The 21,606-nt window shown below is 42.5% G+C and overlaps 3 protein-coding genes across 5 annotated transcripts; all 3 read left to right on the forward strand.

Moving 5' to 3' along the window:
• The first annotated feature begins 179 nt into the window (after nucleotides 1–179).
• LOC128767684 (calnexin-like) lies at nucleotides 180–1,702 on the forward strand. Of its 3 annotated transcripts, none has more exons than XM_053879902.1 (6): nucleotides 180–310; nucleotides 625–719; nucleotides 898–959; nucleotides 1,191–1,310; nucleotides 1,378–1,486; nucleotides 1,577–1,702. In XM_053879902.1, the coding sequence occupies exons 3-6, from the start codon at nucleotides 900–902 to the stop codon at nucleotides 1,636–1,638; spliced, it is 351 nt and encodes a 116-aa protein (XP_053735877.1). In that variant the 5' UTR covers nucleotides 180–310; nucleotides 625–719; nucleotides 898–899; the 3' UTR covers nucleotides 1,639–1,702. The 3 variants fall into 3 exon arrangements, with proteins under 3 accessions (XP_053735877.1, XP_053735879.1, XP_053735878.1); XM_053879904.1 differs by having other exon boundaries at nucleotides 1,378–1,480; nucleotides 1,577–1,680; XM_053879903.1 differs by having other exon boundaries at nucleotides 211–310; nucleotides 628–719.
• A 2,435-nt stretch (nucleotides 1,703–4,137) lies between these two features.
• Nucleotides 4,138–7,441, forward strand: fgl1 (fibrinogen-like 1). Its single transcript, XM_053878762.1, has 7 exons — nucleotides 4,138–4,188; nucleotides 4,472–4,646; nucleotides 4,724–4,883; nucleotides 5,564–5,661; nucleotides 5,787–5,875; nucleotides 6,663–6,850; nucleotides 6,923–7,441. The coding sequence occupies exons 1-7, from the start codon at nucleotides 4,138–4,140 to the stop codon at nucleotides 7,116–7,118; spliced, it is 957 nt and encodes a 318-aa protein (XP_053734737.1). The 3' UTR covers nucleotides 7,119–7,441.
• Nucleotides 7,442–8,187: 746 nt separating this feature from the next.
• On the forward strand, nucleotides 8,188–20,944 carry snx25 (sorting nexin 25). The gene is made up of 21 exons (XM_053879027.1): nucleotides 8,188–8,787; nucleotides 9,894–9,978; nucleotides 10,999–11,215; nucleotides 11,563–11,735; nucleotides 12,221–12,407; nucleotides 12,846–12,916; nucleotides 13,616–13,806; nucleotides 13,888–14,019; nucleotides 15,202–15,351; nucleotides 15,507–15,632; nucleotides 15,707–15,871; nucleotides 16,608–16,739; nucleotides 17,927–18,067; nucleotides 18,140–18,253; nucleotides 18,443–18,520; nucleotides 19,151–19,234; nucleotides 19,298–19,415; nucleotides 19,479–19,545; nucleotides 20,004–20,185; nucleotides 20,254–20,354; nucleotides 20,420–20,944. The coding sequence occupies exons 1-21, from the start codon at nucleotides 8,434–8,436 to the stop codon at nucleotides 20,486–20,488; spliced, it is 2,937 nt and encodes a 978-aa protein (XP_053735002.1). The 5' UTR covers nucleotides 8,188–8,433; the 3' UTR covers nucleotides 20,489–20,944.
• Nucleotides 20,945–21,606: the final 662 nt, after the last annotated feature.

Genomic DNA, 21,606 nt, shown 5'->3' on the forward strand with positions numbered 1-21,606 from the left:
GAGACTGCCATGGAAACTAATGGGTCCTCTGAGATTCTACTGGTGTTTTGGAGATAGCTATAATAATAGACAGATATGTTAGGGTTAATTCTGTCGTCTTTGAAATATTGGTACCCAGTAAACATTCATCAGAATGATTTAGAAACGTTAAAGGAAGGCATCTGTACTGACCCCGCCAAGTTATTGTGTCTATCTTACTTACTTGCTGTGGGAATATATTTGCAAAAGCATTTGTGTTATACCTTTAAACTCGCCTCTCATCACCATGGAAAATATATAAACACACATTTTGTTTTTGTTGGTTTTCAAGGTAATTATACAATAACCACAATTATATCACTTGAATGACTAGGACATTGACTTTTTGCACTCTTAAAAACATACAGTATTACAGCTCATTGTCGCCTGTCCACATGGAAGGATATATTAAAAGAGCTTTTTAGTTATTCTTATTTTATTTATTTATTATTATGTATTTTTCATGGAAGTACAGCAGAGGCACAAAATTGTATCTGGTATCAGCAACTTTTATTTGTCAATCCCTCTGATGATTATCATAAGAAACATATGTTGAAAATGTGCTTGAATAGCTTCTCGTGCTCATGTCATTGATTATTTACCAAGCAGACTTGTGGCCAAAGTCCAACATCACATAGATGAGAGGTTTCAGGAAGTGAGTTTCGAGACTTGGTGAAACAGAGAATCGCCGTGGTGTACAGGTCTAGTACATTTCTCGTTTCGGTTACTTCACTGTTAGTCTGTTTTGTTGGAGCATTCTGTCATTCTTGTAAATAAGAGCTCGCACTTTCACTCTATCACCAATCAGCCATGTTATCTAAATGTGAGGCGTGTATAACTGCAAACTCCTTCACATCTTCCTACGGTTATGTGTTTCAGAAATGGCACTCAGCTTTGCGTTGCTGCTTGCCACTGTCACACCTGTCACTGCTGCCGAAAAGGTAACCCCAATTTTGAAGATGAATGGATACAAAAATGATGTCATCTTTGTATCCGTCATCTGTTTTTGAGCCAGACAACAGAAGCATGATGGCCTTTGCATGGGAGGCGTGGCTTCAATCCACAGTTATACATGTTTCCTTTTCAATAGTGTACCAATGATATGGCAATGGACTAATTGATATACATATATAAGTATTGTGTGTGTAACATCCTATATTTTTGTGGCTCAGACAGGTATCATTGAAAGCCTTCTGCAGGCAACGATCCAGCGCCCCTGGCTGTGGTCGGTCTATGTCTTCAGCGTCGGACTTCCAATTATTCTATTCATCAGTTTCATGTGGCCTGACAAGGTAACATCAGTTAGATGCTTTGCTGTTAGAATATTTTATGTCTAACTATCCAGATGTCTGCATGTAGAGGTTCGGGCCTCCTGATCAACAGTATTACTACAAAAAGTCTGATGACATTCAACCAGACGACCCCGAGGTGTCTCGTGCCACCAAGTCGACAGATGTCACGGGTAACGGTAATTCTCTTGTCTTCTGAAGTACATAAATGTAAATTGTAAAGGGTTTTTGAACGATAAGTGCAATTTCTACTCATTCTGTTGTTACAGACAAACCAAAGAAGACAGTATTAAGAAGAAAAGACGCTCATGGTGACCAGAGGAAGTCTTAGATTGACTGCAGCTTTGATGTTCTTGTGACAACATAAAATTAGGCCAATAAAACATTTGACTGTGTCATGGTGAGGGTGTTAGCATTCCATGAGTTTGCATGTGTTTCCTCTTTAAATCTTACAGAACAGACCTACTTCTCTCTCGATGGCTTTGCCAATATTTCATTGAATATCTTGAGACGGTTCCTTTATTATTTGTCAGTTACCAAATGAAACTTTGGGGATCCCCCTCATGTTCTTCAAGTGCCACCTTTGTAGCCTGCACACAAGCTGTGTATTTGTTTTATGCAGTTTACTGGAATAACTGCATTCTGTGTAACAACTTTGATTTATAATGTGTCTCTACCTCATTGCCAAATCTTAGCTGGAATTGTGCAGTGACCATCACGCTCCAGGAAATATGCTCTAAATTTCCTCATGCTTTGATGACTCACATATCTGGAGTTCATTTTTCTGACCCATCACCTGGTATTCATCTGGGGTACATAAATGACACTATGATTTGTAGCTAGCTACCACCTGATAACTCAAAAAGTCATACTGAATTTGACATATCCAATTTGTCACTTAATGGCACTTCATAATGTCACTCCATAACAGAATATTGGTACATTTAATGTCAAACAAAGTTAATCCATTAGTCAGCCTATAGTTAAGATACTGCATATTTTTGGTCCAATTTCAGTCTGAGGTTTGGTGCTCAGAAAACAATCATGGCTGAGCCAAGACAGTAGACTGATACCAGCAGGAGCAGATAAGGAAGGTGCCAGTGGTGGCTGAAATATTGACACCCAGGCGCTTGAGGTTCCATGGACTTCTAGGTCTTTATAATGACCCCCACTGTTTCAGAATCAGAATCAAATTTATTGCCATGGTCAGTGGGGATCCCACCAACTAGGAAAGTGATTCGGAATAAAGTGATGTCAATAAAATAACATAAAATAAAATAACACAGGCTGATCACAAATTCAATAGTCTGACAGCCGAGGGGTAGAAGCTGTTCCTGTGACAGGAGGTTCTGGTCTGGATGGACCGCAGCCTCCTGCCAGAGGGAAGAGGAACAAACAGTCCATGACCAGGGTGAGAAGGGTCGGCTCTGATCCGAAGATCCTCATGAAGAGGTGGAACCGATCACCTTCTCAGCAGAACGCACAATGCGCTGCAGTCTGCTCTTGTCCCTGGAGGTGGCGCTGCTGTACCAGACGGTGATGGAGGAGGTGAGGATGGACTGGATGATGGATTCTTTATTTCAACCAACTTTCATTAGTATTTTCCAGCGCTTTATACAGGGCTGTTGTGGACAGTTTTGTTACATGGTGTGAAGGGAATCATCTACAGCTTAATGTGACAAAGACTAAAGAACTGGTTATGCACATGAGGAAGACCAAGGTACCTTTGACCCCTGTGTTGACATTGGGGAGGACTAGGTGGAATCGTAGATGATAAACTAAACTGCAAGAACACAATTGCTCCCTGCAGAAACAACTTTATTCTTTGAAGTGGCTGAGGTCCTACAATATCTGCAGGACAAAAACACGCACCCACTACAGCCCTTTCTGGAACAGTTTGGTGACCCCTGCTCTACGGTGTGGTATGCTGGGGCAGCACAGTGATGGTAGCGGACACCAAACAAATTGAATAAGCTGTGGGAGTGAGCCTGGACTTAGTGACGGAGGTGTCATAGAGGAGAATGCTTCACAATATGAATAACATCCTGGACTGTGTGTCCTACCTGCTCCATAACATGCTGCTGAAACAATGGAGCTTTCAGCACCAGACTGATGCAGTACATAGCGTCACAGGAAATCTTTACTACCTTTGTCCATCAAACTGTACAACTCACCCCTCTGAGTGTCAGCGAGTGCCCCTCATGTTCAATAGCTTTTAGTGCAATAACCATCTTAACAACAACATTGTATTATAGCCTGGAATTCTTTGTACACTGCAAATATGTTTCTAATATTCTATTCTATTCTCATTCTATGATCCTGGCGCATAGTGTATATTGTATTGTATTGTATTGTATTCTCTTCTCTTTATTTCTTCATTCCTCCTTTATCTTGAGTAGGAGTTTTTGTCACTAAAAATAATTTCCCCCCGAATAAATCTGATTTATGGTATTCTCATTGAGTCTCTCACGCTTCCTCATTTCTTCAGTGTGTGTTAAAAGAGCTCCTCACTGCGACTCAACTGCCACCTGCTGACCGTTTCTCTATTAATAGCCATAGCATTTCATGTAATGTCTGCACTTAAATTATTAATCCATGTGGTAGACAGGACAGGAGGTGTTTTCATCAATCTTGTTTTTGACAACAAACAATATGATGTACTCTTTGTCAAATTTGAGGAATTGAGGAATTGACTCCCTGTTTTCTCGAAACTGACGCATATAAATGAATTCAGATGGGTTTTTTTTAATTGGACACAGATGCAAGTCGACTATTTAGTTCGACCAGATGCAGGCAAAACGAAAGTATTCCGCTCCCCTCTGCCTTGAAGATGCATCTCTTCTCCCTGTTAGCCTTCACAGCCTGCTGCGCCGTTATTTCTGTAAGTAAGCAAGAACAAAGGTTTGTTGCATGCTTTTCATTTGTTTTGTTGCTTACACATTTCATTACAATATGTGCATTACAATCCTGTTGACAGACGCAGTCCTGTCAAAACAACTGAATCATTTCTGCGCACTTTATTTCCAGGCTCAAAAATATTTCTCTGATTTCTGTCTTATTAGTCTTTCCCATATGTTGTTGATATCACCGCCACTATGGGGAGTTTATTTTCATGTTTTCTATTTATATAGTACAGTTCTAAATGTCTGTTTGTTTCTGTACAGGGGTCAGCTGAAAACAGTTGCCATGAGGAACTGGCTCGTCTGCAGGAGCAGGAGAACACACTGAGGAGGAAGCTACATGAACAAGAAGTCCTTCTCCAAAGAATGCAGCAAAACAGCCAACCTGGCACAGCTGACCAACCCAGACCTGCACCGAGCCAGGACTCTACGTTCTCTGGTCAGTTATGTCTTCAGGACTGTGAAACACTTGATCAGAACCAGATGATGTACCTGTACCTGTCTGTGGGTTGTCAGACTGCTCTCAGATCTACACTGCTGGCTTCAAACACAGCGGCGTGTATCGAATCAGACCAAGTGACAGTCCTGCTCCTGTCAGGGTCTACTGTGACATGAGTGATGGAGGTGGATGGACTGTGATCCAAAGACGCACCAATGGAAATGTGAATTTCAACAGGTGTGTCTTAAATACTCACCAGAGATGTTCTCTTAAATGTGTATTACTTCTAAGATGTGAGAAACAGAAACAGGAGCCAGTTGCAGGCTTGTGTGTTTCTGCTCTGCTGTGCTGTGAAATAGGGGTTACAGTTTTTAAGAACTTCAGGTCCATTTCTTGGAAGATGTATCAGGAGGGAGTGCACTTTGATGGGTGGGAAGCAGGTAGTTGAACCCTGGCTGCAAGCGTTGTTAATGTCTGTTGCATAGCTGTTGCTTTTTGACATGTCCACATGGTTTCAATGTCAAAGTGGCTCTCATGCTCCTCCTGAATTCTTCTTTCCTTGACAATGAAGTTTGAGGGGTCGCTGGGTCCATGACCGGCCAGACAGTGTCATCACAGAGTGTCCTTAACAGGACCTAATAGCAAAATAACATTCAGAGAGTCTATTGCAGCTCAAGGTCGAAAAGTGGCGGGACATATTGAGCGACAAAGGCATCATAGCCAGGAGAGCATTTTTTGTTTTAAAATATAAACGTACTGTTTATGCAGTTGTGAATGGGTATAAGGGTAAGGTGATTACTGGGGCTGGTACACCGGTGTGCAGGTGAGCTGGAAGGCACCGACCTGGCAGGGTGTGAACCAGGACAGCAACTGATGAAGACCCAACAAGCAAGTAACAATTTATTTCTCTCTTTTAGACCATGGAATGAATACAAGGCAGGATTTGGGGATATGGATGCTGAATCAGGAGAGTTCTGGCTTGGAAATGATAATCTGCACTTCATCACTACACAAGGTCATTGACTTAACTGTTTATATTCTGTCCTATATGAAACCAGATGCTTGGAATGGTGGAATTTGATACAGTATATCCTTGTCTTTCCCACTGATGTACATGATTGAATGTCTGTATGTTTTTAGGCAATTATTCGCTGAGAATACACCTGGAAGACTTTGATCTATACCAGCGATATGCTGAGTACAAGAACTTCAAGGTTGCAGACGAACAGGTATATTCATTTTGCTTTGGGCATGGTGGGATGCAATTCACACATCATCTGCTGCTTATTAAAATGCCTGTTGAGCAAGAGTTTCAAACTCACGGCCCTCATGGTGCAGCTTTGTGGTCCGCCGTGGATGCCCCATTTTAGCATGAGTGTGCCCTCCACAAGGCATCCACTCCATCTCCAACTATCAGTGAATTTCAATGGATGACGTTTGGACTTTACCTTAGGAACCTGTACTTCTTCTTCTTTGTCATGGTCCCAGGGTTACTTTTCCTTTTTATTGTCACCATACCTTTTTGCCTCGGAAAAATCTAACAAAATTTGATTTTCATCTTCCCAGATAGTAAGCACCTGCATTATTGTGCAACACCATGTGATGCACATTTGTGGTGAAGGCCTGTTATCATGAAGGCCATCATGATACCGTCTAGGTGTTGAACATGATCTGGAGCTAGTGGTCTTTTGTCAAGGAGCCATTTCTGTAGATCTTCAAGAGTCTCACATTGACATTAACTGGATTTAGTAACAAGTCATCAATGTAAATAACACCAGATGAAGCAAAATGACCAATGATAAGTGGGAAAAAAACATTCATTCAGCTTCACCATCACTCAGACCCCTTCTGTTGAGGGTTTGAACATTTTTTTTCTTTTTGTTTTCCCCTGAGACCGACAGAATCCAGATTTTCTCTGGCCATGTACTCTGCATCAGTCACAATTGAGCACTGAGGTGAATGATCTGTATGGGTTGATCATTTGAAAATGAGTAAATGCAACATTTCCGTCTGCAGGATCATTACAGGCTCTCATTTGGAGTTTATGTGGGCACGGCTGGAAATTCACTCGCTGGAAACTATGAGCCTGGTGTGTCAGACTGGGCCAGTCATCAGGGAATTAAATTCAGCACCTTCGATAAAGACAATGATAACTACCGGGGCAACTGTGCAAAGGAAGACAAAGGAGGCTGGTGGTTTAATAAGTAAGTTCAAGATTGATTTGCAAGTGCGCAAGTGTTTGACTTTTTTTTCTTTGTAAATGTTCTATTCTCCAGGTGCCACTCAGCTCATCTGAATGGCTTTTATCACCAGGGTGGCCACTACAGTGGGATCACTGACGATGGTGTTGTCTGGTACACATGGAAAGGCTGGTGGTATTCTCTAAAGACAACAGTCATGAAGATTCGCCCTGAAGACTTCTCCGTTGACCCAGTCGATGACCCCAATGCAGTTTTGCAATCTCTTCTCTAATTGTGCCGTCATGAGGATGTTTCATACAAGGCCTGTTTGCATTCTCTGATGATGTGGTTGTTTATATCCATAATGTGGATGTGTGTATACACTTTAATCAAACGTTTCAAGCTTTTGTAGACGGACAAACCACGACAGCACATGTGCTGGATGAGAAACTGACGGATCAGCATTTGAAAAGCAGAAGTGCAGTTTAAGGAGTTTGTGCAGAGAAAAGTGGTTAGCAGTTCAGTTTCATTTCACAAACAACTATAGAAATATAACAAAGTCATATTATATAGTATTTGACTGCTGTTAAACTGTCAAAAACATACTACATATATCATATATCATATTTTACTATTACTATTACAGATCATTAAATTGCTGAAAAATTCCAATTTAATGTTCCGCTTGACTAGGTGGTTGGAAAAGTGGTTCGCTGTCGCAAATAAATAAATACGTTGAACGTATTATCGCCTGCCTGCGTGTGCGTTTAATTAATTGTTATAGCTGCCCGGAAATTAGTGGAATGCGCGTATGTGCATATGAACGGGCATAATTACCGCCCCTACGGATGTTCTGGTGAATAGAGCAAGCGTACCTCAGCGAGCTAACGCCGCCGCTGACACCGAGCTCGTCAGTCAGCTGGCGCTCGAAGGAGTCACAGTTTTGTTTTTATCGGACCGGGATTCTGGGCATTCTCATATGAATGTCTTTTTATTCGCTAAAAACTGACGCCGTTGTTCCTTTTTGGGGAAGAACTACTCAATAGTGATTTTATGAGACACTTTTGAAAGATAAAAGGCAAGTACGGTTGTGTAGCTTGTGTGGTTGATTAGCTCGCAGGCTAGACAGTTAGCTGGCTGCTTGTTCTGAGTGCGGTTGGTTTTCAAACAAGTCGGCGATTGTAGGTGTTGTTATTTACTTTAACCGTGGGCTAATTATTGTTTGAACGAAACGTCAACTTTGGTTAAGCTGCCATGTTAGCGATTTGCTAATTCTGTTAGCTTTAATCATACCGCTCCTGTGTGTTTCCAAGGTGACGCTTGCTCCATCCATTTATCCCATCATTACTCTGCGCAGGCACTTCCTGTATGTGGCCGACATAAGGTTTCCCTCCGTGATATCGGCAGGAGGAGATGGCCGCCTAGAGTTCCCGACGTCGTAGCCCAAGGGACGCTGTGACCCACAGAGGATATGTCGGAGCGGGGATGCCTCGACTGGGAGACAGCCCTGTAGTCGCTGGTGCTCAGTATTGCTACCTCCTCTGCATACCAGACAAAGTTTCAGGTCTAACTAGCAGTAACACATATATGGATGGTGGGGTCGCAGTATGCCCACTCCTTCAACTACCTACACACCACAGGCTGGAGGGAGAAGCAGCACCGGGGGAGTGGAGGGGGACCACACGCTGGCCACCTTCATCTCCCATCTCAGCTCCTCATTCAGATTCGTCCCAGCCTTCTGCCTGGGCGTGGTGGCAGCAGTAGTATTCCAGCTGGTGTGGGGCGGCCTCACCCTCACATCCTTCTTTCTGAAGCTTTTTATTTATGTGTCATTTGCCCTGCTATGTTTCCTGGCTGGAAGCTTTGTCCTGCTAATAAGGAAGAGTCCTCTCAAAGTTAGCTGCTTCGACAGAACGCGAAGGCACTCGGCTGCACAGCAGGACTTCTTCAACAAACTGATGGTAAGATCATGCGCTGCTCCCCACATGTTTTTGAAGCATAATCCACCTGTGACTTGTCTGCATCAAGTTCTTCTTGAACATCACATGTCTGTGTTTCATTGGCTTCTGCATATACTCCATGATGAAGTGTGGGCTGATAGCTTTCATTCAATAGAGCAGAGAAGAACTGTCTTTGCAGCCAGTTTGATGAGTGTGATGCAGTTTTGTGATCATACTCAAATGAATGTAGTGACTGGTTTATTTCATTTGATGCTAAGAAACAGTAAGCAGTGTATATACAGTATAATATATGACAGTAGTGATATATATACAGTATGTCACCCAGGGTGATTTTATATACTTCCTGTTTTAAAAACTGCCTCTAGAATGTCTTTTTTTTTTTTTACATTTCTGACGCTAACTGCAAATGTTTTTGTGATTTAGTCTTCTGAACAGTCTATTTATTTTGTGTTTTTCCTTTACTTTGATAAATGTCTCTTCTATGCCAGAATGAGCTAGTCATGAATGTGGCAAGTTACAGAAATTGACAAAATGAACATTTTTAGTATTATAATAAAGGAGTAATATACACCCATCATTGAAGCTTGTTATTGTCTGTAAAATCTGCTATCAATGAAACAACACTTCGTTTTGGGCTTGCTTTTTGTTAATGATATGGTAATCTTTTTCCAGGTTAGGTCGCTGTCCTTTACTGCTTGCAATCTTTTAACCATGTTTCATAATTCGTCCACAGAGCATATTAATCTCATTTCATGATTGATATTCTAGCGTTAGATTTACATCCTGCTGCGAACACAACTACACCTACATCTACCCACTAACAGGGATGTTTGCTCTCCATAGACATGGAGTCTGTCCTCCTGCTGGCTTCTGTTATGTTGCAGCAGTCCAGTGACTTACCAGCGAGCCGTGTGTGTTGGCTGGTGGCTTATTAATGTTGACAGACTGGAAGTAATGTCACCAGCCTTCCTCTGGTTAATGTGCTGTATGAGCCTGTCATGGCATTTAATACATATTCTGCCCGTCTTTCCTGTCGTTGCACAACAGTTCCTGCCTCGCAATGTTTTCTGCAGCAGCGAAGGGACATAATCATGTTGGTGTTTCAGGCTCGTTTTGCTGCACCTCGGCAAGAATTAAGCCAAAACAGGAGGGTGGTGGTGTCACATAATGTGGACAAAGCCCTAAAGGAAGGTAACAAGGTTTTTTTTTTCTCTCTCTCTCTCCTGTTATTTATCTGATGGTGCAGCTATTTAATTGCTTTGGAATGGTACAGAAACCATTTTCTAAACCTACAAAGAGATGTATGTAATGTAAGGTTTATTTGTGTTGTACAGGATGCATTTACAGTCTTGACTGTTTTGTGTCTCACCAGTCGTAGTTGCAACAGTTTATAAACTGAATGAGAAGCATCACTCTTATACTGTATGTTAATACTATGGGGCGTCCATGCTGTAATGCTTGTAGTACGACAACTAAAACTAACTAACTAACAAATAAGCTATGTCAGAGTCACCAGTTTTACAATACATGGTGGCCAAAAATCATTTGAGTCTGGACTTGTTAAGATTTTCAATGAGACCGCACTATAATTTCAACCCTGATGGTGAAGAGATTGATAATTGCCAAAAGTTGTTGTTGTCAGATATCCTCATGATGTCTAATGGCAAAGCCGCCGTTGGAGGATACTGTGTGTTACTTATATTGTGCTGAAGCTTTTGGTAAAGAATTTATTGTGTCAAGTAATTAGTGTGAGATTTCACTGATTATAATCTGTCCTTTCTCTTTCATAGTAGTTCTTTCATAACTATTTTTAATGTGCCCTGTGAAACTTAAAAGAACAAATAGGCATCTGTTTTGATCCTGTTCAAAATACTTGGTCTTCCAGAGCATGTGCCTATGTCAGAGTTCAGCACATGGCTGAAAAGTAGTCAACAACGTGCCAGGACAACAGATTTGTGATGTTTAGGGGATTAGTGTAATGTCTGTTGTGTTGTTGAACTCCTCCCATTTCTCCTATTCATGCTCTCCGCTTTCAGTTGTGTATTTGGGTGTTTGGATAGCATTTGTTCAGGTCATATGGATTTTGTTGACCACTTTACGTACATCAATAGCTAACATTGTTGCGTCCACATTTGGGTGACTTACTAAGAGTGCTCTGTAAATAGTGTCTCTTTTGTTGATGAAACAGCAACATGTGTTTTCCTTCCCCAGTTTTGGACTATGCCTACAGAGACTACATCCTGTCCTGGTACATTCCCCTGAGTTATGACAAGGGCCAGTTATACTCCATGCTGTCTGAAGACTGGTGGCAAATGATCAGCCAATTGAGATCCCGGCTGGCTGAGATCGACCTTGTCAATGTTGTGTGTTACGACAGCATCCGAATTCTGCACACTCACTTCACAGACCTCAAGGCTGCATCTGCAAGGTGATGACCTTCTTTGTCTGATTCAAAAGTAGAGAAGTAATGTTTTATCTGGAGAGCTCTCACCCTAGACAGTGCTCCTTTATCATTAAAGGTAGCTTGCTTGTTATCTCCAGTTCATTCATTCAACCATCTGTATCTTTAGTTAAACAAAGAAAGTTCTGACAAACTGGCATGGATGATGATTTAGTTTTCACCTCAGTTATCTTGCTGTGTCAACCTGGGTGTCTGTATCTCAGCTGCAATATGGATACGCGATCTTTCTGCACTGTAGAGAACTGATATTTTGTAATAACAATTGGCTATAATGAATGGTAGCAGTCTGACTTTGGGCTCTCTCCCATGTACAGACCAGACGAGTGTGCCCGCCCATTTCCTCTTCACCCATGTCTGGTCAATCCTGACTCTGAGCTGGCCTTCCTCCGCTGTGTTGCAAGAATATTGCTGCTGTGTCTGCTGCCAAAAAAGGATGCCAAGTCTCACACACTACGCTGCTGCCTCACAGAAGTTATCACAACAAAAGGTATTCAATTTCCTGTTACTTGATATTAGAACCAGTTTTGATTTATGATCAGATATCTTAATTGCTTTGTTACATTTGTCTCTGAAAGACTGTTTTCCTAACATTTTTTAATCCACAGAAGTGCCCCAAATGCTTACAATTCTTGCTGTCAACCATGTTTGTTTATCTACCGCTTGTATTGTGTCATTTCTTACGTGTCTAGTAAGATTTGACAAACAGTCAAATCAGAAATCTAGTGTCTAGAGTAAATATAGCAATTAAAAAAGGAATTAAAATCATCTCATATTTACATGACAAGTGACATGAAGTATACAGAAATCTGTGGTGAATGATTTCCATTAAAAAAAATCCTGAAAAATAACTTCACACTGGCTGCACTCCTTCTCAGTCCTTTAGATTAATGTTTGTGACTCACTGTTTAATAGACCGAATGGTTCTGTAGCTACAGCTAGTTTCATGTCTGTGCACGCTCGTTTGCTCTGCAGTGTTGAAGCCTTTGGTGGAAGTGCTCAGTGATCCAGACTCCATCAACAGGATGCTGCTGTCTCAGCTGGAGCAGAGGGAGCAGCAGGCTGAGCAGCAGAAGAAAGCTTACACCTACGCTGCCTCCTATGAAGACTTTATCAAGCTGATTTCAACTTCCACAGATGTCAATTTCCTCAAACAACTCAGGCATGCTACCTCAGATGCACACACATGCATGCACACAGATGTGTTTTCATCACCTCAGTGGACGTCTCTTCAGTTCTTTTTTTAGTTCTGTTTTCTCTTAAAACCAATCAGCCAATTTTGTCAGTGATCTTACTTGGTACTCTGTTTGCTCCAAAAGAGATGCATTTATGTTAGCACACTCATTTTTGTGCTATATACAGAACACAATATTCAGCCTGAGTTGAGTCTTTTCCCTGCTGTGGAGTTGCCATGGGAACAGACAGTGTCCCTGAGATAATACGATGAAGCTAAATGAGGAATGAACATGACACCGCTACATTGTGTTGTTTGGGGCTTACGAGAATCTGGTTTCCTACTACTTAAATTTATAATAGCTTTAACATTGGGTTTTCTTTTCTTTTGCTGTGCTTATTAAACCTATCCACCTTTTCTTTGCAGGTATCAGATAGTGGTAGAGATCATTCATGCCACAACTATCAGCAGTTTGCCTCAGCTCAAGAAACAAAAAGGTACCAAGTAGTGCTAGGAATTGTTGATTTTTGTGTGGGAAATGGACTTATACTGGATAAGAACCTTCGATCAATTACTGTTGCTTCCCTGAACTGTTTCAACTGAACCCTTATAAACCTGGATCAAGTTAACGTTTTAGGAGTAAAGAGGACTTAGAGGAGAAGCTGGAGAAGTGACGATACACACAGAAGATGCAGCCTGTGAAAAACACTGAAAAGTCTCTCCATGATGCGTTGTGTTTGATGTTTTCACTTAGTTTAAATACATGTGAACACGTGAGATTTCATCTTTCAAAAGAGATGGTTTTTCTGAAGGCGTGGCAGTTCTCAGTTTTATCGTGCCGGTTTGCATGTAGCAGAAACCCTGGAGTTAGAAGTTGAGGACATGATGGGAAATGCTGAAAGGCCAAGAGAACTACACACGGGGTCCCTGGTTCTTAAATAGACAAGAAGAATTCAACATAAACATGATTTTCTGGCAAGTCAGAGGTGGGCACTATGGTCTTGCAGTGGTGCAGGTTTTTGTTCCAGCTGTTCAAACACACAGTTTAACCATTGAGGTATCAGATCTATCAAGCAGTCTAAGAAACCTGATGAAAAACAATACGTATTGCAGCTTGCTTGGTTGCATAGCAACAAACGTGACCATCAAAGTGGCGTCTCTTAATGATGGCTCCTTTCTGTTCTTCTGTTTGTCAGAGCGCAAAGGTAAAGAGTCTGCGGCGATGAAGGCAGACTTGCTGAGGGCCCGAGATATGAAACGATATATCAATCAACTAACCGTTGCTAAGAAACAATGTGAAAAACGGATCCGTCTTCTTGGAGGACCAAACTATGAAAACAATGAGGACGGAAGTGTGGATGATGGAGAGGAGCCTCAAAGTCAAAAGGTTTGAATCAGGAGATTCAACTACAGATTCATGCGTCACTTGGAGACTTGTGTTTGTAATCTTTCCTTTCCTCCTGCTCAGATTCTCCAGTTTGATGACATCATGTCTAATCCAAGTTACAGGGAGCACTTCAGAGTATACATGGAGAGAGTTGATAAGAGAGCTCTGATAAGCTTCTGGGAGCTGGTGGAAACCCTCAAAACGGCCAACAAGGTAACAGCACTTAATCCTGTCAGCAGTCTGAAAAAGAACTGTGAAAGACTGACTGTCAGCCAAGATGCAAAAACAATGAGGTTGGTTTCTGAATATCAAGAGCTCAAAATTGAATACATAGATGGTGATAAATAAGTGGCTGTAAGTACGATGTATACCCGTATACTGATCATGGTCACCTGGATTTATTTTGATTTTATGTTTGTAGAATTGATAAATATCTGTGCATAAGTGGTTTTTGTTCTTTTTTCCCCAAGACATGTTAGTTTCAAATCATTTTTCTCTTTGTAATGACAGTTAAAATGGGGACAAGTACAAAAACACTGTTGTTTTTTTCTACATAACATGGCTCAACTTCTCAAATGAGATCAGAAAGTCAGCAACTTTGGAGTATTTTATGTTACCAAACCCTCACTCCTGGACTTTTGTAGTTTATTTTTTTATGTTTTTTCTGCCAATTGATGATTGCAATGTTCAGACATTTTTAGCCTGTTGGGTCGGTATAGTGCTAAGCAGTGTGGTTAGATTGTCACAGCATAGTTTTGGGTGACAATCTGGAAAATAAATGTGAGACAACGCTACCCAACTAACCATTTAACTAAAAATTATTTCTGAGCTCAACATATGTACTCAATAAATCGCACTTCAGCTGCGCTGTGTTAGTCCCACTCCCTCTTGAACTCGGTTCTAGCAGCAATTTTTTATCTTCAATATGCATGTGCATTTCTGACATCTTGAGGAAGCGCTTGTTTCCTGCTTCCAGAAACCTTTGTTTTGTAGATGGCACCTCTTGCAGAAGTGCTGGGCGCTAAATGACACTTGCATGAGCACAAAGGCCCTCTGCTTTCAGATTGTGCCTGAATTGATTTTTCTGGAGAGGATTAACTTTGCAGGATAAACAGCAAATTTGTAATGTCTATGTCATATAGTGTCAGTGTGACTTTAAAGTTAATCATAAAAGGAGAAAAGCTTCAGCAGTAGCTATTGAAAGTAAACATGACACGCAACACTTCCTGTTTGAAAGCATTTCTAAATGAAGAGTCTGTGTTTTCAATACAACCTGCTGTGTACAGCATGTGACGCTCATGATACATTGCTTTGATATGTTCTGTTTTGCAACTCACTCGCTTGCGTTGCTTAAACTTTCATGCAACTCAATTTGTCATGCTTTGTCTTCCATAGAATGAGGTGCCACAAATTGTTGGCGAAATCTACCAGAAGTTCTTTGTGGAGAGCAGGGAGATTCCTGTGGAGAAGGTACTCCTGAAGGAAATCCAGCAGAGCCTGGTGGGGAACAGAGGAACTCAAGTCTTTGTGAGACTACAAGAGCAGGTGTTGACCTCCAAAATCTGACAATTCTTTTTATGCATGCCTTTTAGATGTGTCCTGAGTGCCACACTTGTCTTTGGTCACAGTCCACCATGCTTAGCTGAGCATCACATCCTCCAAGAACGATGCAGTGTCTGACTCTCTGTTGTTCTCCTCAGGTTGCGGAGACAATGAGAGAGCGTTGCTACCCTTCCTTCCTGGTTTCTGACCTCTATGAGAAGCTGATCCGACGGGAGGAGCAGCAGAGCCAATCTCAGTGTAGCACAGAGGGGAAGGAAGAGGGAGTAAGATGCACACAAAGATATGCAAGTGCTTAACCAGTAGCACATTGAGCTAATTATTTTTGCTCTTTGTGTAGTGTCAAGGACTGGATGCAGGTGAAGAGGTGTGTGATGAAGGTACGAAAGGAATCAACGAGCAGGCCAGCTATGCTGCAACAAAACTACGTCAGCTGTACGACAAGTTGGAGTACAAGAGACAAGCCCTGGGTTCCATTCAGAACGCACCCAAACCTGACAAAAAGGTATGAAAAATATTTGCCTCTTTTTCTCACATTGTGTCTTGTGTGCGCGCGAGTCTGTCTGTGTGTGTGTGCGTGTGTGCGTGTGTGCGTGCGCGTGTGCGCGTGCGTGCGTCGTACTTTATGGGATCAATTCTTGACAAAACACTCATCGGGTCTAAGTTTGGATCAGAGTCCTGGTCATGAGGTTTAGAAATACAAGTGCGAGTTCACTTGCTCTCCCTGTGTGTGGGTTTCCTTTCCGCATTGAGGAATGCCGTCATAAATGTCAGCTGCTAATCGCAAACTCCAAATTCTTGTGTGCGATGGTCGTCATGTCTAAATGACTTGTCCAGGTTGTCCCCTGCCTCTCAGCCCTCATTACTAGTTTTACCAAAGAACCTTGCCATTCAGCTGACCTTCCATGCTCTTGTGAATCTCTCCTTCTGACAACAACTGATTTGTCATTTCTTCTACATTTAATTAACTTAAAAAAAATGATATCTCGCCTGAGAGGAAATTATTTTAAATCGGACAAACACTGCCCTAGAAATTGGAACTAGTTGTAGTATTCAATACAGGCTCTTTTTCAGTTTAACATTAGTAAGTGTAAGTAAAAGTAAAAAGTATGAATGCAATTCAGTTCTGTGGTGGTTCAAAGTCACATCTCTTATTATCCTGCTCATAAGATGATGACTCTTCCTCTCTGCTGACGTCACACACTGACCCCAATCATACAAAGGATCTTCTGTGCTTACAGATTGTGAGCAAACTGAAGGATGAAATCGGTGCCATGGAGAAGGAACATAGTGAACTTCAGCAACACATCATTAGAACTGACTGGTGGTGTGAAAACCTGGGGCACTGGAGGGCAACAGTCACTGCGGCTGAGGTATTGCTGTGTTCACATAGAAGCCATAGAGAGTTCTAGGAGTATGGTACAGGTGATAGTTACTTAACCTCCTTAAATTATGTTAAACTTCAGAAAATATAGTCCTGCTAATAGATGTTGGCCGGCTGTAATGCCACCTAAACAGCGATGTTCTCTGACACCTGAGCTCTGCTTTATTATTTTCATTGTTACTGGTTATTGTGCATTTGAAAAGGCAACTTGAGGTTTGTATGGGACCAGAAAAGGAAGCCAGAAAAACAGGAACTCCAGTCAACAGGAAGAATCCAATCCATTAGCAGCTGTGACGTTGAGGAGGCAGATGATACACTAGCAGCTCCTTCATCTGGTCTGCAGAATTACATACACTCGCTCTCCTAGCATCATTCAATATTTTTCTAGTGGCAGTAATTTATGAGTAAAAGAATTGTGTGGTTTGGCAGAAAACGAAAGGCCGCTGCTTCAGGACCAGTCAGACAGGAGAGCTAATAACCCGACAAATAATTCATTTAATCTTGCTAGATGACCAGTCATTCTCAGTGGTGGAAGAGCAGCTGCCACGTGCTGCCGGGACCTGTGAGTTTTGTTGCTAGAGCTTCACCACACTGCAATACTCGCATCCTGTCAAATGTTTTTCACTGGTCCTTTTTGACTCAGTATGCCTATGCTGCAACACTTCACAGCAGACAGGTTCACCCGCCAGGATCTGACTATTTGTTCTGGATTCGGGAATCCATCTTCCTCTAGAGCTGCTGTCACTTAGTGAAAACAATGATTTTGCCTGGTGCTACAACACCAATCCTCCACTGTTTTCTCAATTTACTGTGTGTTGTGTAAGCAAGGTCTGGGAACGCTGAGGGCCGATGTGGCGTCATAAAACAATGTTCTGATATTCCATGCTCCCTAGCTGGTGCTCTTGTTTTCAAAAGCATGTGTGTGTACAAATCCAAAGACTTTAGAGTAGAAAGGCACTAACTAGTTGGCTCTTTAGGTGAGAACACGGACTGAGGAAGCCTCAGAAGCCTGTGACGAGTGGCAACAGTATTGAAAATCACATTGTGATATGTGTTGTCTGCCTTTTTAGTTTCATATTTAAATTGCGGCGGGAATAGTGGTATAGTAGTATGATGATGTAGTTAATAATTTGCCAAAGCACACCATGTTGTTAACATAATGCTGAATTCCGCCAGGCAACAGAGGAGGGTGGTGAGACGGTAGCTTGCTACAGTGTTTGTGTCAGCCTGCTGGAGGGGGAGGAGACCACCAACAGTCGATGGAGTGTCCAGAGGAAGCTCACCGAATTCCAAATGTTGCATCGTAAACTGACGGAGGTTATACAACACATACTACATTGATTATGCCGCGATAGTTCTCCTTCTTCACTCCCTCTTTCTTGTCCTCAGTGTTTTCCGTCACTGAAGAAGCTCCAGCTGCCCTCACTCAGCAAACTGCCCTTCAAATCCATCGACCAGAAATTTCTAGACAAGAGCAAAACTCAGCTCAATGCCTTTCTACAGGTAATCGAGAGTGTGACTTGCAAGACTGGGAGGATTGCATGATGTTTGGTATCCATTCAAGAAGATTCCCTTTTTTTCTGTTGACAAAACTGTTACCGCCCACCGTCTCTGCAGCCAGATGAATAGTTGTACTGCCTCCCTCTGGCTAACGATTGCAATCGCATGTTGTGTCTTGACCTGTGTTGACAGCGCCTGCTGATGGATGAGCGACTGTGCCAGTCTGAGGCGCTGTACGCCTTCCTCAGTCCTTCACCCGAGCACCTGAAGGTACCTTGTCATGCTTTTGTCTCTTCACAGGAGATTATCTATGAAAATGTCCGACTAACTTCACACCAGCTGTTGGTTGATGGTGATGATTATAATTATACAATTAAACTATATTACAAAAAAATTAAGAAAAATCAAAACGTGCTAAAACGCTCCCAGTCTTCCACCACCAGCTTGATGGATGAAACCCCTGGGTTCCTTCTCATGCATCCATGCTCAGCCTCGTGTTGCGAGAATGTGGCAGTGATTCCTGCATAATGAAGGCACTGATGCTTTGGACTGGCCTGCCCCTTCCATTGAGCTGAAGCCAATGATCTGGAGCATCACATCCACCACAGACTGTCTCTGAGCTGACTCATGACCTCACCAGAGCGTGTGGCATCACACGATGTTGCTTAGCTCCGCGTCAAGTCAGTGGCTCTCCTCATCACATTCCAAACCTCTCAGGGGAATATGTGAAAACTGGGCACTAAGTTAAGAATGAAGCTGAGGCAGCTGTGTTTTAGACTGCAGAAGAAGCTTTCACGTCCTGTTGTTGTTGTCAGAGTTGAGTTGTGTGATCGACTGTCCAAGATTCTGTTAAGAACGCCGAGCTTTCTGACAGTGAATCCGGCTGCTCTTTGTTGAAAGGTGATGTCCATTCAGAAGAAGTCCTCCTTCTCACTGGCCTCCTTCCTGGAGAGGCTGCCTGGAGACTTCTTCTCTCACACTGAGGTAGCACAGGCTTCCGTCTCATGTGTCAGGACTCCCCAGTGATGCGCCTCTGACTGTCTCCAGGAGGACGGCGACGAGGACAGTGACCTGTCTGACTACGGCGATGAGGCGGATGGCAGGAAGGACGCTCTTGCTGAGCCCTGCTTCATGCTCATAGGAGAGATTTTTGAGCTCAGAGGAAGTGAGTGCCCATCAAGATGCAGCATTCTGGCTGGACTCCACAGTGACTGGTCTGTCATTGCAGTGTTCAAGTGGGTCCGCAAGACTTTAATTGCACTAGTCCAGGTGACGTTTGGACGAACCATCAACAAGTGAGTTGTTTTTTTTTTTTTTTAAATCACAACAGAGGCTGATTCAGCAGTGCGTGGAATCCGCTATGTCAACTTTCAAATGGTTTTTGGTCTTGACATTAGTATTTACTCATCAAGAAGGCACTGTAGATAGAAAGTACATTTTTATGGAAGCAGTGGATGCTTCGTTAAATTCATAAACAAAAGATCCAGAATCCAGCAGAGCCATCACTCTATTAACATGAACATATGAAAACATGTCTCTTCATTTTTGGAGGCAGAATTGTTCAGGTTACGTTTTCATTATTAGGTGAGACCTCAAATTGCCATTTAAAATTTTGAGCTCTGCACAAATAAAAGATCCCTTTTTATTTTTTCAAGATATTCTTCATGACTTCATTCAAACTACTGAGGATAAAAACCAGGTGGTCCTGTGAGCTTCTCGCGTCCACGTCTTGAAATATCCTGCTTCTTTTCAGGCAGATCCGAGACACCGTGAACTGGATCTTTTCAGAGCAGATGTTGGTCGGCTACATCAGTGTCTTCAGGGACACCTTTTGGCCCAATGGCACCTTGGCACCACATCTGAAGGTCCGCACTGACAGCGAGCGCACTGAGACCAAAGAGCGGGCTCAGCAGAAGCTGCTGGACAATATACCAGGTATATTGTCATGGCGATGATGATGATGATGATGATGATGATGATGATGATCTTCATTGTGATCTCAGATGCACTAGCTAACCTGGTGGGACAACAGAACGCCCGCTATGGAATCGTCAAGATCTTCAACGCTCTGCAGGAGGCTCGTGCCAACAAGCATCTGCTCTACGTACGAAACACCAAGCTGTCATTCTTTGGTCAGGATTGTTGGAAACCTTCTTCTGTGTGTTTCAGGTGATGATGGAAATGTTACTGAAGGAGCTGTGCTCTGAACTCAGGGCTGAGGTGGACACCCTCACCTAAACCTACTGATGACAGGGGTGTGACGGGTGTCCGCACCGTCTCTGCTGCTCTCAGTTGGCTGCCAGAGCTTCGTCGTCTCATCTGACAAAGACTCGCTCTCCACACTTGAACAAACGGTGTCGTACTTCCTGTTCTTCAATCGCACTAAACGAGCAGATGTGAACCACGACTCGGTCAAAGCCCACGTCCCTGTGAATCATGGTGGTGGGTAGAGGTCTGTGAAGCCCTCACAGGAGGAGGAAGCTTGATGTCTGGACTCTCCATCGCCTCAGTGGGCCACTGAACATTCCTCTCACACAGCAGCTGAGCAGCTTCGTGTTCCGTGATCCTCGTCTACGGCTTTTGATTGTGCAATATAACGTCCTGTAAAAGTCATTGTGATGATTTTATTTATGATTGTTATCAATAGATTTTATTTTTACCAAAAATTGTTTAGAGACTTTATATAAGCAATAAATTGCAACAAAAAAGACTCTTGGATTCTCTCACTTTTGTTGAGATTGAGAAACAAGTTTGCGATGTCATCACTTCCCCAGAATAAGACGCTGGATGTTGAGCCTCTTTTCTTTCACTGTCATCATTTAGGAAGTACGGGTCTTCATCTTTCTGCACATCAGCATCATAGTGTCAGGACTTTAAAAACGATTATGCATGTGGCTATGTCTACTTTGGAGAAAGAACCAAAGAACAAGAAGCCTGTTGTTTCCGCTCCAGTTCTCTGTCAGATAGTCCTTTCGATCCACAAGGATCCAACATTTTTAGACGCTGTATCCAATGCTTTGTTGAAACTGGGTCGCTAATCGAACACATCTGAGAACCCCAGAACTGTGTGGTCAGCTGATCCACTGCTGTCAGACAAATGACCTTAGGGCCTCAACTCTCTCACTTCTCAACAGCTAATGTTATTGGAAATATCACAACATCTTCAGCGACTCTTTCATCATAATGACCAGCAAATAATTGTGTCGACATTTAAATCACACACTCGACAAAGAAGCTAGTCAGTTTAACATTTCAACCAAACATTTATTGTCTCAAACCACAAACAGGAACTTGAACCACTGCCTTGATGATGTCAGAGATGCAAGAATGACCACAGATCCAAGAACTCACTACAG

This window comes from Synchiropus splendidus, chromosome 11 (genome assembly GCF_027744825.2).
Source record: "Synchiropus splendidus isolate RoL2022-P1 chromosome 11, RoL_Sspl_1.0, whole genome shotgun sequence".
In the NCBI taxonomy this organism is placed as follows: domain Eukaryota; kingdom Metazoa; phylum Chordata; class Actinopteri; order Syngnathiformes; family Callionymidae; genus Synchiropus; species Synchiropus splendidus.

What these genes read in the sequence shown, in the direction of transcription:
- fgl1 (XM_053878762.1), top strand. Translation starts at nt 4,138, where the DNA reads ATGCATCTCTTCTCCCTGTTAGCCTTCACAGCCTGCTGCGCCGTTATT. An exon ending in GGAAATGTGAATTTCAACAG is followed by an intron (nt 4,884 to 5,563) that starts GTGTGTCTTAAA and finishes TCTCTCTTTTAG; the next exon opens with ACCATGGAATGAATACAAGG. An exon ending in GCACTTCATCACTACACAAG is followed by an intron (nt 5,662 to 5,786) that starts GTCATTGACTTA and finishes GTATGTTTTTAG; the next exon opens with GCAATTATTCGCTGAGAATA.
- snx25 (XM_053879027.1), top strand. Translation starts at nt 8,434, where the DNA reads ATGCCCACTCCTTCAACTACCTACACACCACAGGCTGGAGGGAGAAGC. An exon ending in AATTTCCTCAAACAACTCAG is followed by an intron (nt 12,408 to 12,845) that starts GCATGCTACCTC and finishes TTTTCTTTGCAG; the next exon opens with GTATCAGATAGTGGTAGAGA. An exon ending in TTGTGAGACTACAAGAGCAG is followed by an intron (nt 15,352 to 15,506) that starts GTGTTGACCTCC and finishes TGTTCTCCTCAG; the next exon opens with GTTGCGGAGACAATGAGAGA.
- LOC128767684 (XM_053879902.1), top strand. Translation starts at nt 900, where the DNA reads ATGGCACTCAGCTTTGCGTTGCTGCTTGCCACTGTCACACCTGTCACT. An exon ending in CTGTCACTGCTGCCGAAAAG is followed by an intron (nt 960 to 1,190) that starts GTAACCCCAATT and finishes TTTGTGGCTCAG; the next exon opens with ACAGGTATCATTGAAAGCCT. An exon ending in GTTTCATGTGGCCTGACAAG is followed by an intron (nt 1,311 to 1,377) that starts GTAACATCAGTT and finishes GTCTGCATGTAG; the next exon opens with AGGTTCGGGCCTCCTGATCA.